The following is a 14,945-nucleotide window of genomic DNA, read 5'->3' as shown; positions in this document are numbered from 1 at the left end:
AACATAAGCCTCTAAAATTTTAGGCCAATAGAAATGACCTCTGTACCATGGCTGACTGAAGATATAAATAAACTTCAACATGAACAGCAGTGTCCACCGTGAGAGGAGAGATGAGAGTCCAATCGGAGCTTATTTTTAAAAGGTCCTGGTTGTTCTGACTCCGTTTCGGGGTATCGCATTCATGGGCACAAAGCTGCCGTTCCCTGCAGCGAGCTCCCCTGCTTTCCTGGGCACCAGCGCCTGGTTACCTAACCATGGAAAGGAAGCCGCACCACACAAGTTAAATATAGGCTGAGTTATCTGCATTTTACAAGCACCGAGAATGTTAGCTGAGGAAGCTGTCATTTTTAATGACAGCACAAACTTCTAATTACCAACTGGGTGATACGCCAGGGAGCACGTACGATTTTGTAAGATTGGCTGACAATTATCAAAAGTTTACACGATTACTTTTGAATTGGATATAAATATTTCTCATGAGGCAGGTGGGATTGTTTTTCACGTGGTCTATATTCAAGGCCGAAAAAGAAACTGCTTTCTTGAAAAGTATACATCGGAGATTTATCAACATCTACGGAGTAAGGGGGTCCAAGGTGACAGCCATGAAGAACCTGATAAAGCTAGAAGGCTGTAAAAAAATCGCCAGGTGGTAGGTTCGGTCTCAAGAACAGCCATAAGTTCACTGGCGAGTCACAAACTCTTATGACAAGCCCAGTGCAAGAGTTGGGGTCTGGCCATAGGTAATACACAATAGGTAAGTCCTCCTACATCAGCCATGGTCAAACATTACTCAGACAGGGGCCCAGTTTCCTTTGGTGCCATCTACCTAACTCTCATGGCATCTGCATAGCTTCATCTGCCAGCGGTGAATATGGAATGAACGATTGTTAGCCGGTGTTGCATGTGTTTTCCATATAGATCAGATGGCCCCTGACCTAAATGAAGGGTACAATTTGTGAGTCTCAAATCAGCCAATTCTTTGTGAAATCTTTTCTGATGACTCCAGTCTCCAGTGATCTCTCCATTTACTGAATTTTAATTTGAGTTGTGATATTACTACTTAGCCTCAAGCCTTGCTCCAAATAGACCGCAGTTCTCGGGGACAAGGTTATCTTGATTTTTTTTTTTTTTTTAGGCTGCACTGGGTCTTCGTTGCTACACGCGGGTTTTCTCTAGTTGCGGGGAGCGGGGGCTACTCTTCATTGTGGTGCATGGGCTTCTCTTCTCTTGTTGCGGAGCACGGGCTGTCGGCACACGGGCTCAGTAGTCGTGGCTTGTGAGCTCTACAGCGCAGGCTCAGTAGTTGTGGCGCACGGGCTTAGTTGCTCTGCGGCACGTGGTATCTTCCCGGACCAGGGATTGAACCCGTGTCCCCTGCATTGGCAGGAGGATTCTTAACCACTGTGCCACCAGGGAAGTCCCGGTTATCTTGATTTAAAGTCATCTAGGGGAATTCCCTGGCGGTCCAGTGGTTAGGACTCCGTACTTTCACTGCTGAGGGCATGAGTTCAATACCTGGTTGTGGAACTAGGATCCCGCAAGCTGTGTGGTGTGGCCCCAAAACAAACAAACCAACAAAATTAGTCACCTAGAAGGAGAGGGTGGCACAGGTGGTCAATGAAGACAGGTGTTACATACTTTTCTCAATGACTTGAAACCTCCATCGCAAATGTAATGAAAAGATTTTTAATAATCATTCATCAATAGCTTTAGATAAAGAATCAGGTTGATTTATTAAGCAACTCAGATGTGTTCAAGAGGCCATTTCTAGCAGAAAACAAGAGGATCCAAGCCTCCTCTCGCAGCCACAACCCCGTCTATGTGGTAGGTAGGATGAAGCCACTGGTGGCTCCGGACCTTCCTTGCACCTCTCCTTCCTGGTCTTCTACCTGCTGTTGCTCCAGAGGATTCTAGTGCCTGCTCAAATCACCTGCCAGCCCTTGAGGGTCAGAGGAGCTCTCACTGGACTGAGGCAAAGAAAGCACAGAGAAACGTGCAGAACAAGAAGAGAAGGCACACATTTTCACAGTGCAACAAAGGGTAGTGCTTCCGCCTATCAAAATCTGAGTTTATGATAACAATTAGAAAGTATGTGTATGTCTAAGCTAATGCAATGTTATATGCCAATTATATCTCAAAAAAAATAAAATTTAAAAAGCTAGAAAATATACATATCCAGTAGGTGAATTGGCTCAATAAATTTACATTCATATAGGCAAATACTAATTAAAATTATGCAGATCTAAAAAAAATAACAGATCTTTTTTTTTTTTTTTTTTGTGGTACGCGGGCCTCCGTCTGCTGTGGCCTCTCCCGTTGCGGGGCACAGGCTCCGGACGCGCAGGCTCAGCGGCCATGGCTCACGGCCCCAGCCGCTCCGCGGCATGTGGGATCCTCCCAGACCGGGGCGCGAACCCGGTTCCCCTGGATCGGCAGGCGGACGCGCAACCACTGCGCCACCAGGGAAGCCCCACAGATCTATTTTTATTGAAGTAGGAAAGAGGTCCATCCTTTAGTGCTAGGAACAAAGTGTTACAGAATAATATGCATAATATCATCCCATTTTAAAGTTAAAACTATATACACATACAAGTATAGAGAAAAGCAGTCAGCTATACAAGCAGTTATTGCTGATTGGTGGGACAATTTTCTTTTGTTTTTTTCTTGTCTGCAGGTTACTTTTCTACAGTGAACATGGATTACTTGTGTTAAGAAATAATCAATGGTCCTAGAAGTACCCATTCTTTTCTTTTTCCCTTGACATTAACAATACTTATCAGCTTAATAATAAAACATACTCAGTTGAGGTTTTTTTTTCAAAACAATGAAAATTAAACATCTAAAGTCTCTCTTTTTTGAGGAAAAAAATGATTATTCCCAAAAGTGTTTCTGAAAGCCAGAACTCTACCAGCAGAGTGGATTATAAAACTAAGAGCTAACAAAACCATAAAAAAGGGAGGGGGAATACGAGGGGGGAAATCCTCTCTTTGAGATAAGGAAACAATCAATTTACTGGGGGGAGAAGTGGCTTTCTAACAAGTGACAAGGAAAGGAGACGGAACAGTTTCATTTTCTATAATAAAACCTTAGAAGGCATATTGCCAAAGAAACACGTCAATATATAAACCTTTATATACTGGGCTACGAAACTTCACTTTTAGACAGTATATTAATTATATAGTCAATAACCATGGGTTTCATTAGTGTATTAAACACCACGATCGATGTTATTTATACTTTTCGAAGACAGGTCGCTCAGGAAAAAAAATGTCGGGGAGGGCAAGTTTTCGACCCTGCAGTTCAAAAAGTCAGAACAAGCACACTGGAGATAAGCAAGACTTTAATGGAAAGCATAAAACACTGAAAATATGGACAGAAATCAGATTATTACCCTTTCTTTCCCCCCTGCCTCCTTCACAATGAGACTGGAGGGAATCCAAGAGCCATTTAAAATAAAGGTGAAATGATTAGATTTTTTCCTAATTGCCTAACGCTGATGTCATGGTGCATGCAAAATAAACATTGATCTCTAAGTGAAAGATGAGAAATAGAACACGAACAGCCTTTCAAGGTAAACCATCTCCAAGAGAATTCTAAGAACTGTGGGCCAGAATCTATTTAGGCAACCCTTAGGGACCTGAAGCTCTTAAAAGCATAACAGTGGAGCCAATTTCTGAGGCTCCGCTACTGGTGATTTGATTTTTAGTAGGGAAATCTGCTAAACATCCTCCCTTGAGGGAGCCGCCCTATCTCAGAACATCCCCTGTGGACTTCTAATCGCATCTGCGTAGACGCACTCGTGTCACCGCGTGGGCATCGAGAACGCGTGGCGGCTGGTACAACGTTCCAGAGACGTGTCAGGGTCGCACTGTTGGTCAGTGCTCTTCACGGGGTGGAAGCCGTGATAGGGAAAGAAGGGACTGCTCGGAGCAGCGGATATAAAAGACTCATTACCGGACTGAAAGCTAGATTGCTACTTCTAACCCACAATTTGTCAATCCACCAGCGTGCTGAAGAGTATAATTTTCTAGTCAGCGCTTTACGCGCAAGGTCCGACAGAAAGGCGCTTCCATAAAAATCGTTGAGGCCTCGGCCAGAGAATCAAGTGCAGCCCAGTGGCCATCTTCTGAGACTAGAACGTGCTCAATCAGCGGGCCTGAGAAAAGGCTGCTCTATGTTCTGGGAAATGGGAGTCACCCCGCCTAGCGCCGGCTGGTTCCTCCCGAAAGAGGACAGCTGAGGATGACACAGACAGGACGTGATCACTCCCCAGCTCCACCAAGGGCCTCCACGTGCCCCACTTGCCCCGATTAAAAACCAGGGCCTGGTGCAGCAGGAAGACTGCGACGCTGCCTAGATGCTTGGAGAGAGGTGCGCAGCAAATGCCAAGCAGTGGGCTGCAGCAACCGGATAGGTAATTAATATGATTAGGAACACAGAGAGGAAGCATGCTCTCGCCGACTGAAAAGCCCAGTAGCATAATTACTGTTTTCTTACCAGCTCACTGTCTGTTCCCATTTCAAAGCCTGGTTGGTGTTAAGACTGCTGTGTAAACATCAATAAAATCCCAAAGTGCCAGACCATCAGCATTCCAGGGCACAATGGCTTTTTGTTTTTGGTAGTTTCATTCTTTTCAAGATGCATTTCAGGGTTGCAAACATTAGGAAGAATCATCTCCATGCTTTGGACTAATCTTCGAGTTTGTAAGGAGTTAACATCTCCCCCCAGTGAACATTTATTATGAAGGCTAATTAATTGCTTTCCAGTTACAAGAGCCCTTTGCATTCAAAGAAAGTAGGAATCACAAGCAGAGAATATACTGTTTTATTAAACAAAGCAATGGAAACAAAGGGCTTCTCCTTTCAAAATCCCTTCTACTTAACATAGCTTTAATCAAGAAAAGAAACATACAAATGCAAGAAATATGTACAGGTAGAAAAGGCATACCAGCCGAAATGCAACATTAACTGAAGGGAAAACTAAAGCAATGCTCTGTAGTTGCCTGGATGTCCCTAGGGGACGGCAAGTCAATGCTTATCAGCCTTCCTCAGAAGAGACAATTTTGATTAATATCGGACCCATCTGACTCAGTCTATTAGACCCTGAAGGAAGGATATTTTCAGATAGAAAAGATATGACTTTGATTAATAATTCTACCCTATTGCCATTCCAAGCATTAACAACTATGTGGCACCTCTAGAAAGAGAGCCTTTGAATTCTAGGAAGACACGCCTACTAAAACACCCAGGTTCCTCTGCACAATCACTTCTCAGCTCTCCCTCTGGAGAAGGGACCCGAGTCGTGGAGGTGTCACCACTGGAGAACTGGAAACCCTACTTACATAATTTATTTCACTGTCTGCAGATTTAGGGTCAATTACTCGTGACGTAATTCCTGGTTGAAGATAGTGAAATCTTAATAAAACTGACAAAAGCCTAAAGACAGAGGGAGTGACTGGTACTACACTCCCCGCCAGCTGACCCCGAGGTCCGACACGGTTTCCACCACAGCCCTCCGAGCGTATTTCCCTTTGCTGCCAGTGGGTTCCAGATGCGCACGAGAGGCGAGAGGCGACGGCTTAGTCCCCCCCAGAGAGGCACTCGGCACCTGCAGCCAACGCGGAGTCGTCAGGCGGGGCGGGGGTCAGTTCGCTTTAGCCCTCTGTCTACAAACTCCTGCCCCGTTGGCAGGCTCGGCTCACATCGCCGCAGCGTTTCTCCTGATGCTCACGATCAACCTTCTGCCGTATTCTCTGTAGTCCACGGGCTTCACGTCCATCACGGTGGCCTTAATTCGAGACTCATCCTTTGAAAAGAGAAAAGCGATCTGTGAACGAAGGAAAGCCTGTGGCCACGGGGCAATGGTTTCAATGATCCCAGCAGGAGAAATCACAAAGACACGCTGGGTTCAGAGTTCTGCCATTCCGATAAAGAAGCAATGATGGTGAGAGCCCAGGGCAGAGTTTCTGGGGTCGGGAGAGTGGACAAAGGCCTCCCTTCGACACAGACCCCTTTCACCTGGTCCTCGTGCTCCCAAACACTCAGGAACCTGGACTCCAAGTGCGATGGACCTTAGAGGGCTCATGAAGTTTAATTTATTCTCTTTACAGAGGGGCAAACGGGAGCCCAGAGAAGACGTGACTTCCTAAAGCCACACAGCTGGCTCTGGAGAGGAGGAGCACCGCGGCAGAGGAGGGAGGCCTGCCATGGGCCCACCTCGGCCCTGAGAGAGGCGGCCTCGCTGCCCTGCACCTCCCCTGTCCACACCACTCAGGGCCCGAGCAACCCTGCCATCCCTCCCTCCCGACACCACCCTGACATCGTATCACTGACATCTGGAGTCCCTGTCTCATTTAACGCTCACAAAACCAAGCACAGCTATCAGCAGGTATTAGGGTTAAGGTCTGACAATAAAACAGAACGAGTAAACCCTGAGGCAAGCAGAGAAGTCTTCTGAATTCTCTCCCCTCGCTGGTTCACTAGGTTGGACGTGGCCTGAAGAGGCAGAACAGGGTGAGGCCAGCTCAGGGGCTCACACACTACAGTGTGCTCTGTACTGACTAAACCCAGTCGTATTTCTAAGCATGGCTGAGAGCAAAGCTCTGAGGTTGGACTGCCTGTGTGCCATTATTAGCTCTGCCATTTGCTAGCATATGAATTTAGGCAAGTTACTCATTCTCCGTATGTCTACATTTTTTTGCTGGTAAAAACGGGGCTAACAATAGTTTCTACACATAGGGTTACTGCCAGGATGAAGCAAGACAATGTATGTAAAGGGTGTAGAACAGTATCTGGCAGATAGTAAGTACTCAATAAAGGCTGTTTCATCATGACTTTACAACCGTATGATGTTATGAGCAATTTAAGGAATTTTCAAGGTAATTTTAACTACATATGGTCTTTGTTTCACACACTGACTTTAGGACCCAAACCAAGTGCTGGGAAGATTCAATGAGTAATAAATGCAGGGTGCTTAGTGTTGGGTCTGGAACACAGTAAGCAAGGAACTGACAGTTAACACTATAATGTTGCTGGGGGTGACAAAACAGCAGTTCCCCACTGCTAACCCTCCTGCAACTTGGGTGATGTTACTTACATTGTAGGTCTCCAATTTGACCCTGATCCTGAATGTAAACGATCTAAAGTTGGCATTCTGGAAAATTTCCTCAAATGCTTGCTCGTTCTGCAAAAACAGAAGTAACACTGTAGGCATGGAAACTACGAGACCATCTGAAAATGTCCGTAAGATTTCTGAAAAGACTTCGAGGAAAATCCTTGAGAAAATGATCACCCCCAGTGGTTTAAAATTTCTTAGGAATGACTGAGGTGACATTTCATCACATAAAACTGTTTAGGTAGAATTTTATTAAAAATTAAAATACTCTACCTAGAGTACTCAAATTCATAGGGACGGAAAGTGGAATGACGGCTGCCAGGGGCAGTGGAGAGTTAGTGTTTAATGGGTCCAGAGTTTCGGCTTAGGAGGATGAAAAAGTTCTCGAGCTTGATGACGGTGATGGTTGCGCAACAATGTGAAAGTATTTAATGCCACTGAACTTACACTTAAAAATGGTTAAAATGGTACATTTTATGTATATTTTACCACAATAAAAAAAAAACTGAAACACTCTTAGGAAACACATTTCTCAACTTTAAAAGTCTGTGATGGAATAGATCTGAGGCTCAGCATCTTCATCACAAATTAAGAATGGGAGGACACACTCAGAAAAAGGTTCAAGCTGTCATATGCATTATTTCAGCCTCTGGATTTACAGCTATGGATTTGGTGAGGAAGTGAGGAAGACAGGAAAAGTAGGCAAAGGTTAGGGAAAAAGTTTAAAAACCTCTCTCCCTCTTTCTCTGGCCCCTCAAATACTATTTGATTAAGCTGCTGAATTTAAAAAAAAGTCTGGTAAACAGAGAGGGATCAGAGAAAGGATTTAATATAAATATGCATAAAATAAATGTACAAGAACTTTTTAAAAAACAGTTCATATCAGTCAAGTATTATCTTTGCAAGCCACTTGAAACATGAAAATAACTTGATTATACATAGAACTGTTTTGTGTAAAGGTTACTACACACACACATAAAGTCCTCAGGCTTTCGGGTATGTAAATAAAACAATGTGTTAAACCTTCAAAAAATCATACCAGCTGCCATCATTCTTTCAAGATCAGTGAAAGCATGGAGCGCATACTCCAAGAATATCATGGTTCCTGAGGGAAGAGTTTCTATAGGTCCTCATTCACTGGCAGTGAAACCAGCCAAATGTAATAAGCTCATAAAAAAATCCTGAAAGGCTGCCTCGAGCCTTAAAATCTGATATGAAAATAGAGGACCAGGCAAAACAGATTAAAGATAGCATCATACTTTAAAGTCAATTCCAGTTACTTCTGTAAAAGGGCTTGTTGGGATTATTTTTAGAGAGCTCATGGACAATTTCAAAGAGACACAGGGGCAGAGCTAAACGGACAGAATAGAAGACAGAAAAGAAACACACACACACACCCCAAAACAAATGACAAATCCTTTTTTGTTAGTGGCTTTTATAAGTATCCTAACCGATTTGGAGGAAAACAGGGGAAAAAAATCTACAGATAGATGCTAATTTGTGTGGCCCAGAAAATATAGCTTCAGTTGGTCTTTATATGTTTTATCTGAGCAAGTACCTTTCTTAAGTTTAGGATAATTAGTAATCTATTCCCTGAATTAAATAAAAAACTAATATGTGAAAATACTAATTTATAAAAATGAAATGGAGAAAGTTATCTTATGAAAGAAAGTTACTTCGTAAGAATTCCATCTGACAACATGAAATAAGCAAGTACCTTATACGTGAATTTAAACCAGGATTTGATTCAACTTTTCAGAAAACTGTTTATTACATTAAAAAGGCACATCTGGAATGGATAAAGATGTGGTACATATACACAATGGAATACTACTCAGCCATAAAAAAGAACGAAATAATGCCATTTGCAGCAACATGGATGCAACTAGAGATTATCATACTAAATAGGTCAGAAAAAGAAAGACAAATACCATACATGTGGAATCTAAAATATCACAGAAATGAACCTATCTACAAAGCAGAAACAGACTCACAGACATAGAGAACAGACTTGTGGTTACCAAGGTGGGGAGAGGTGGGGGGAGAGGGATGGACTGGGAGTTTGGGGTTAGTAGATGTAAACTATTACGTTTAGAATGGATAACGAGGTCTTACTGTAGCACAGGGAACTATCCAATGTCCCGGGATAAACCATAATGGATAAACCATAATGGACTTAAAGACCAACACAGACTCAAAAAAAATAAAAAAGGCACATCTGTACTTCAGCTTATTTCAGAAGACACCTTCCAGATCTCAAGTGATTGCAGGTACACCAACTCTTGGTGTGCTAACAGCAACAGGAGAAAAAAATGCTGGAAAGTGCTGTTTTTAAAGCATTTTCTGTACATTACTTCATGCCTCATTGTTAGCACATCCAAGGTGGACACAATTAGACAGAATCGGATGAGCTCTCAAATAATCATCAGTGAGAAACTATACAACACCCAAAAGCAACAAACCAAAAAATATTCAAGAGCAAAAAATGGGTACGTGGTATAAGCATGGGAACTATTACAGTAATAATACAAGACGCGGCTGACCTTCTCTTTTAACTCCCCAAGATAAGCAGTGCTTTGTCCAAGGATGGCCTCTGCAGACTCCTGGAAACATGTGACCCACTGATTCTCTTGAAAATCAGCAATATTTACCTAAAAAACACAACTCTACATTATTTCAGCAAAGAAATAATAAAAGGAAGACACACTAAGGAGACTGGGAGATTAACTTTTTCTACTCATTAAAATAATTTCTAGGGAAAAAAACCATTTCCACTATATATGCCATATTCTTTCCAAAGAGTGTAAAAAGTATCCAAAGAAAGAAGTTCAAAATGTAAGTCTGGATCACAGCAGGAACACGATGTGGTGTGGATGTGTGATTTCAGATCTCAGTGGAGATACAGCCCAACTAAACTCTCCTTCAGACACAGAATCTGGGCACAATCGACTCAGTGGCCCTCCAGCCACGATGGCCTTTGGACTAAAGGTTTTGAACAAGCCACCGAAGTCCTCTGCATTTTAAATTGTACATCCTTCAGTCAGCAGGAGGCACTCCATAAGACAGCTCCCAGTCACTGCTGGCATCCCAGACAGTCTGGAAGCCTGAACTAAGAGACAGTGCCAGGCACGCGGTAGGGACTCAGGAAACACCACAGTGGTCCTCACCCACCCATTCTACTTACTGACAGGATCATGCGGTACTTGAAATTGGGAAATTCACTGTCACACTTCTCGCAGCGGTACAATCCATTCTGTTGATCAATCACTTTCTTATTGCAGTCCTGAGTTGGGCAGGCCTGGTACATACAGTTCTCTTTGCGAAGATACACCACTGTCGCCACGGAGCTAAAATAGTCGGGCTTCCGGAGAAAAGAGTGACATGAGACACAGAGCACAGGCCTATGTTCAGGACTGGACTTGCCCTTACACACGAGGGGTAAGTGTTTACATATTCTAATTCTCATGATCACAATGTGATTACTGGGCATAATTCATTCTATAGTTTTAGAAGTCACTTGTGCTGATTATAAAACCCATGAAGGTAATAAACCAAGTTATAAAGCATATTATTCCTTAACAATAAAAGAATTCTAAATTAGACTAAATTAATTAAAACTGAAACAGATTATATGAAAGACAAAGACTTCAAGAGACAAAGACTTGTTCCTCCTGTTCCTCTGACCCTCCAAAGGTAACAGAACCAGGAAATACAGAGGAATGCAGTAAAATCTAGCACAGTTATGTTCAACCATTCCTCCCACATTAAAAACAACAGCAGGGCTTCCCTTGGTGGCGCAGTGGTTGAGAGTCCGCCTGCTGATGCAGGAGACACGGGTTCGTGCCCCGGTCCGGGAGGATCCCGCGTGCCGCGGAGCGGCTGGGACCGTGAGCCATGGCCGCTGAGCCCGCGCGTCCGGAGCCTGTGCTCCGCAACGGGAGAGGCCACAACAGTGAGAGGCCCGCGTACGGGAAAAACAAACAAACAAAACAACAGCAATGATTTCTAGCGTCTAGATTCAACTTCATCTCTATTTGGCCAGGTGTCAGCAAGCTTTTTCTGTAAAAAGTTAGACAGTAACTAATTCAGGCTTTACTCCCGCGTGCCGCGGAGCGGCTGGGCCCGTGAGCCATGGCCGCTGAGCCCGCGCGTCCGGAGCCTGTGCTCCGCAACGGGAGAGGCCACAACAGTGAGAGGCCCGCGTACGGGAAAAACAAACAAACAAAACAACAGCAATGATTTCTAGCGTCTAGATTCAACTTCATCTCTATTTGGCCAGGTGTCAGCAAGCTTTTTCTGTAAAAAGTTAGACAGTAACTAATTCAGGCTTTACAAGCCATTGGGTCACAGTCTTTGCTGCAGTCAGTCACCCTGCTGCCGTGGTGCAAGATCATCCACAGACAGTATGGAGATGAGAACGGGTGGCTGGTTTCAATGCACTTGTATTTACAGCAGGCAGCAGGCTGGATATGGCCCGTGGGCCTGTTTGTGAACCCCTGGTCTAAGTTATCAAATTCAGAATGCAAAAAGACTGAACCAGCCTCTTCAAAGTGGAGACGTCACTGATAAGTAAGTGTAGCAAGGGCCGAGTCATGTGCATGGGCTTTATGTTGCTATTTGCTTTGCCTTTTAACTCTCATGGAAAGCATACGGGATGAATAATTTTGGGGGGCAAGCAGTTCCCTCTGGGTGTACTCAATTCAGGGCCAGGTCAGCAGCCTCTGGGGCTTCCTGACGTTTCAGAACAGAAGAGGCAAAACAATACGGTGGATGTTTAAAGAGCTTGGGCAAATCCTCTCTCTAAAAGGCCCTAGAGAAGGGGAGTCTCCGAGGAGAATGCCTGAAGGATGGTTCTGTATTTCCAGGTAAGGTCCAGATTCAAAGTGTGACTTGAAAGTTGGGGTGCGAACAGGTACTCTCTAGGCTGGATTTCTTGTTACATACTGTCTACCCCTAGATCTAAGAAAGAAACTGGTTGACAAGAGACACAGATCTGTCCAATGTTTCATTCTCAGGATGCTGTATAACAGCATTATGAAGTGCAGTCATTGACGATGATGAATAAGAGAGTACAGCGAAGTGAGACAGTAAGGAATAAAAACTATATTGTATAATATGAAAATAATAAAGCAGGAATTACTGGTTTGGGGAGCATAATGGAGAAATAAATGATTTAAATATTGAACTGCTGACAGAATACAGGTTTAGATTAAGATGGGAGGAGGGTCATTAAATACAAACATTGAAAGGGAAGTTGCAACTAGAGTCAAATACCAGAGCCATTCTTGTCAGAGAATACCAGCAGCGCTCAGCCCACGAGACGTTAATATTCTACAGCCAGTGAGGGCACGTGTGAACCGCCCGATGTCTGATGCTGAGACTGACTAATGCTCGGTGTGAGCTATAATCTCAAAAGCCACCTTCTTGGTATACGGGCGTTTCAGTTTGCGGGAACAATCAGAGGAGAGAAATATGGACCCGAAGGCAGTTCATAAAATACACAACCTGATTACTACCACTTCGCTAAGGTCCCTCTGAGAACTACACAGCTCTGTAAGTCAAAGCTTGGACATCTTTCTGCCTCAACCTACCTGAGGGATGTAACATACTCCTATTAGAAAGCACAGCTCCTTCATTCTGGCTGGGATCCTCAACCATCACGCCATGCTCTGGGCAGAGCCCCAGGTAAGGCTCATAGCTCTGAATTAAGGTCTAACAGCTGGGACCAGAAATGGGATCTGAAAACTACTGTCTCGCACATTTTACACGCTTTTGTGAAGAAAGTTAGGAATGTGGATACCTTGTCACCTTGGCCCAAGTTCTCTGATTTAACCTCATATAAAGTTTTCCAGTTGGTGTTGCTCCCTCCTATTCCTCCACTCTTTAGATCAGAGATGGAAACGCCAGCTAAGGCTTGTCCTTCCGAGTCAAACCTGAAAAACAAAGAGTAACAGGCACTATATATGCTTATTGAATATGATACTTGTTCCTACCTATATATGGGCTATCCACTCCCCACCCAACTTCTTCTCTTTCTTTTTTTTTTTTTTTTTTTTTTTTGGCTGCGTCGGGTCTTCGTTGCGTGGGCTTTCTCTAGTTGCGGCGAGCGCAGGCTACTCTTCGTTGCAGTACGTGGGCTTCTTATTGTGGTGGCTTCTCTTGCTGTGGAGCACGGGTTCTAGGTGTGCGGGCTTCAGCAGTTGTGGCACACGGGCTTCAGCAGTTGTGGCACGCAGGCCCAGTAGTTGTGGCTCGTGGTCTCTAGAGCAGTCTCAGTAGTTGGGGCGCATGGGCTTAGTTGCTCCACGGCATGTGGGATCTTCCCGGACCAGGGCTCGAACCCGTGTCCCCTGCATTGGCAGGCGGATTCTTAACCACTGCGTCACCAGGGAAGCCCCCCCCACCCAACTTTCATAGGTCATGGCCAAGTGAGCTGATGGTAGTATCTTCCTCATTGTACCTTAAGTCTACTGAAGAAAGGGAATGACCTCTTTTTTATCTCAATTGCTTTGATGCCCCCCAGTGGTCAAGAAAGACAGTGCCCAACTACCACAGAACCTTTTATTAAACTAGCCTTGCATATCAACGCTGGCCGGAGGGCCCAAGGCCTAAAAACTGTAACCGGGAAAGTCAACAAACAAAGCAACAATGGAGAGCTGCGGTTTAGTTCTTTGGGCTACCGATGCTCATTCTTGCTCAGCAGCTGCATTTTTATCATCACTGAAATGTATCAGGATAGAAAGGGACAGCTGACATATTTTAACAGGGTAGCAAAAAGTGTTCCCATGGTGAAAGAGCTTTTAAGCCTGGTATAATTTCAAAAGATTATATGATTCAAAGTAATTTATTAGAAGGTATTTATCTGTTTCCTTGTAGATTTACCTTCTTAGCGAGATTTTACTCATGCCAATATATATATATTTTTTAAGTTATTTTCTTTTTTTAACTTTACTTTTGGCTGTGTTGGGTCATTGTTGCTGCACGGGGGCTTTCTCTAGTTGCGGCAAGCGGGGGCTACTCTTTGTTGTGGTGCGCGGGCTTCTCATTGCTGTGGCTTCTCTTTTTGCGGAGCACAGCCTTTAGACGCGTGGGCTTCAGTAGTTGTGGCACGCGGGCTCAGTAGTTGTGGCTCACGGGCTCTAGAGTGCAGGCTCAGTAGTTGTGGCGCACGGGCTTAGTTGCTCCGCGGCATGTGGGATCTTCCTGGACCAGGGATCGAACCCACGTCCCCTGCATTGGAAGGCGGATCCTTAACCACTGGGCGCGCCACCAGGGAAGCCCCATTTATGCCGTTATTAAAGTTGAAATTAATTTATGTTAAATTATTATAAAATAGATTACATTTCTTGATCACATATCAGCTAATATGAAGGAAAGGGGGCCCAAGAGGAAGTGTCTCAGAAACATACTCATGGCAGGGAAGAGTCAGTCTGAGATTAAAAACGTGCCAATGTCACCCAAAAGAAGGATAACTAGAAGTAACCACATACAGAACAGGCTCCTTAAAAAGAAAGCATGGAACAGAATGCATGCTGCCCTAAGCTGCAGACAATTGCCTTTTTGTTCTGTCAGATCAGTGGCTAAATCTGTCACAGAGGCACAGCAAGGTCCATAAATCTGTTTCACCATAACTAGCTACATGAGTTTACGGTTTCAAAAACTCCAAGGAGGGCTTCCCTGGTGACGCAGTGGTTGAGAGTCCGCCTGCCAACGCAGGGGACACGGGTTCGTGCCCCGGTCTGGGAAGATCCCACGTGCCGCGGAGCGGCTGGGCCCGTGAGCCATGGCCACTGAGCCTGCGCGTCCGGAGCCTGCGCTCCGCAACGGGAGAG

At 44.5% G+C, this 14,945-nt stretch overlaps 1 protein-coding gene across 2 annotated transcripts in view; it reads right to left on the bottom strand.

Annotated features, from left to right (window-relative positions):
* Window positions 1-4,807: 4,807 nt before the first annotated feature.
* Window positions 4,808-14,945, bottom strand: part of RPA1 (replication protein A1) — a 57,562-nt gene continuing 47,424 nt past the window's right edge. For both annotated transcript variants that reach the window (XM_007123525.3, XM_055089970.1), the window contains exons 13-17: window positions 12,914-13,046; window positions 10,298-10,474; window positions 9,657-9,764; window positions 7,096-7,182; window positions 4,808-5,805 (exon numbers count right to left, since the gene is read on the bottom strand). In XM_007123525.3, the coding sequence (XP_007123587.2) occupies window positions 5,698-5,805; window positions 7,096-7,182; window positions 9,657-9,764; window positions 10,298-10,474; window positions 12,914-13,046 (613 nt within the window). In that variant the 3' untranslated portion in view covers window positions 4,808-5,697. The remainder of the gene's footprint in view (window positions 5,806-7,095; window positions 7,183-9,656; window positions 9,765-10,297; window positions 10,475-12,913; window positions 13,047-14,945) is intronic.

The sequence above is a fragment of the Physeter macrocephalus genome, chromosome 14 (assembly GCF_002837175.3).
Source record: "Physeter macrocephalus isolate SW-GA chromosome 14, ASM283717v5, whole genome shotgun sequence".
Lineage (NCBI taxonomy): Eukaryota > Metazoa > Chordata > Mammalia > Artiodactyla > Physeteridae > Physeter > Physeter macrocephalus.
Note: the sequence above shows the minus strand (reverse complement) of the source record. Positions and strands in the feature narration are given on the sequence as shown.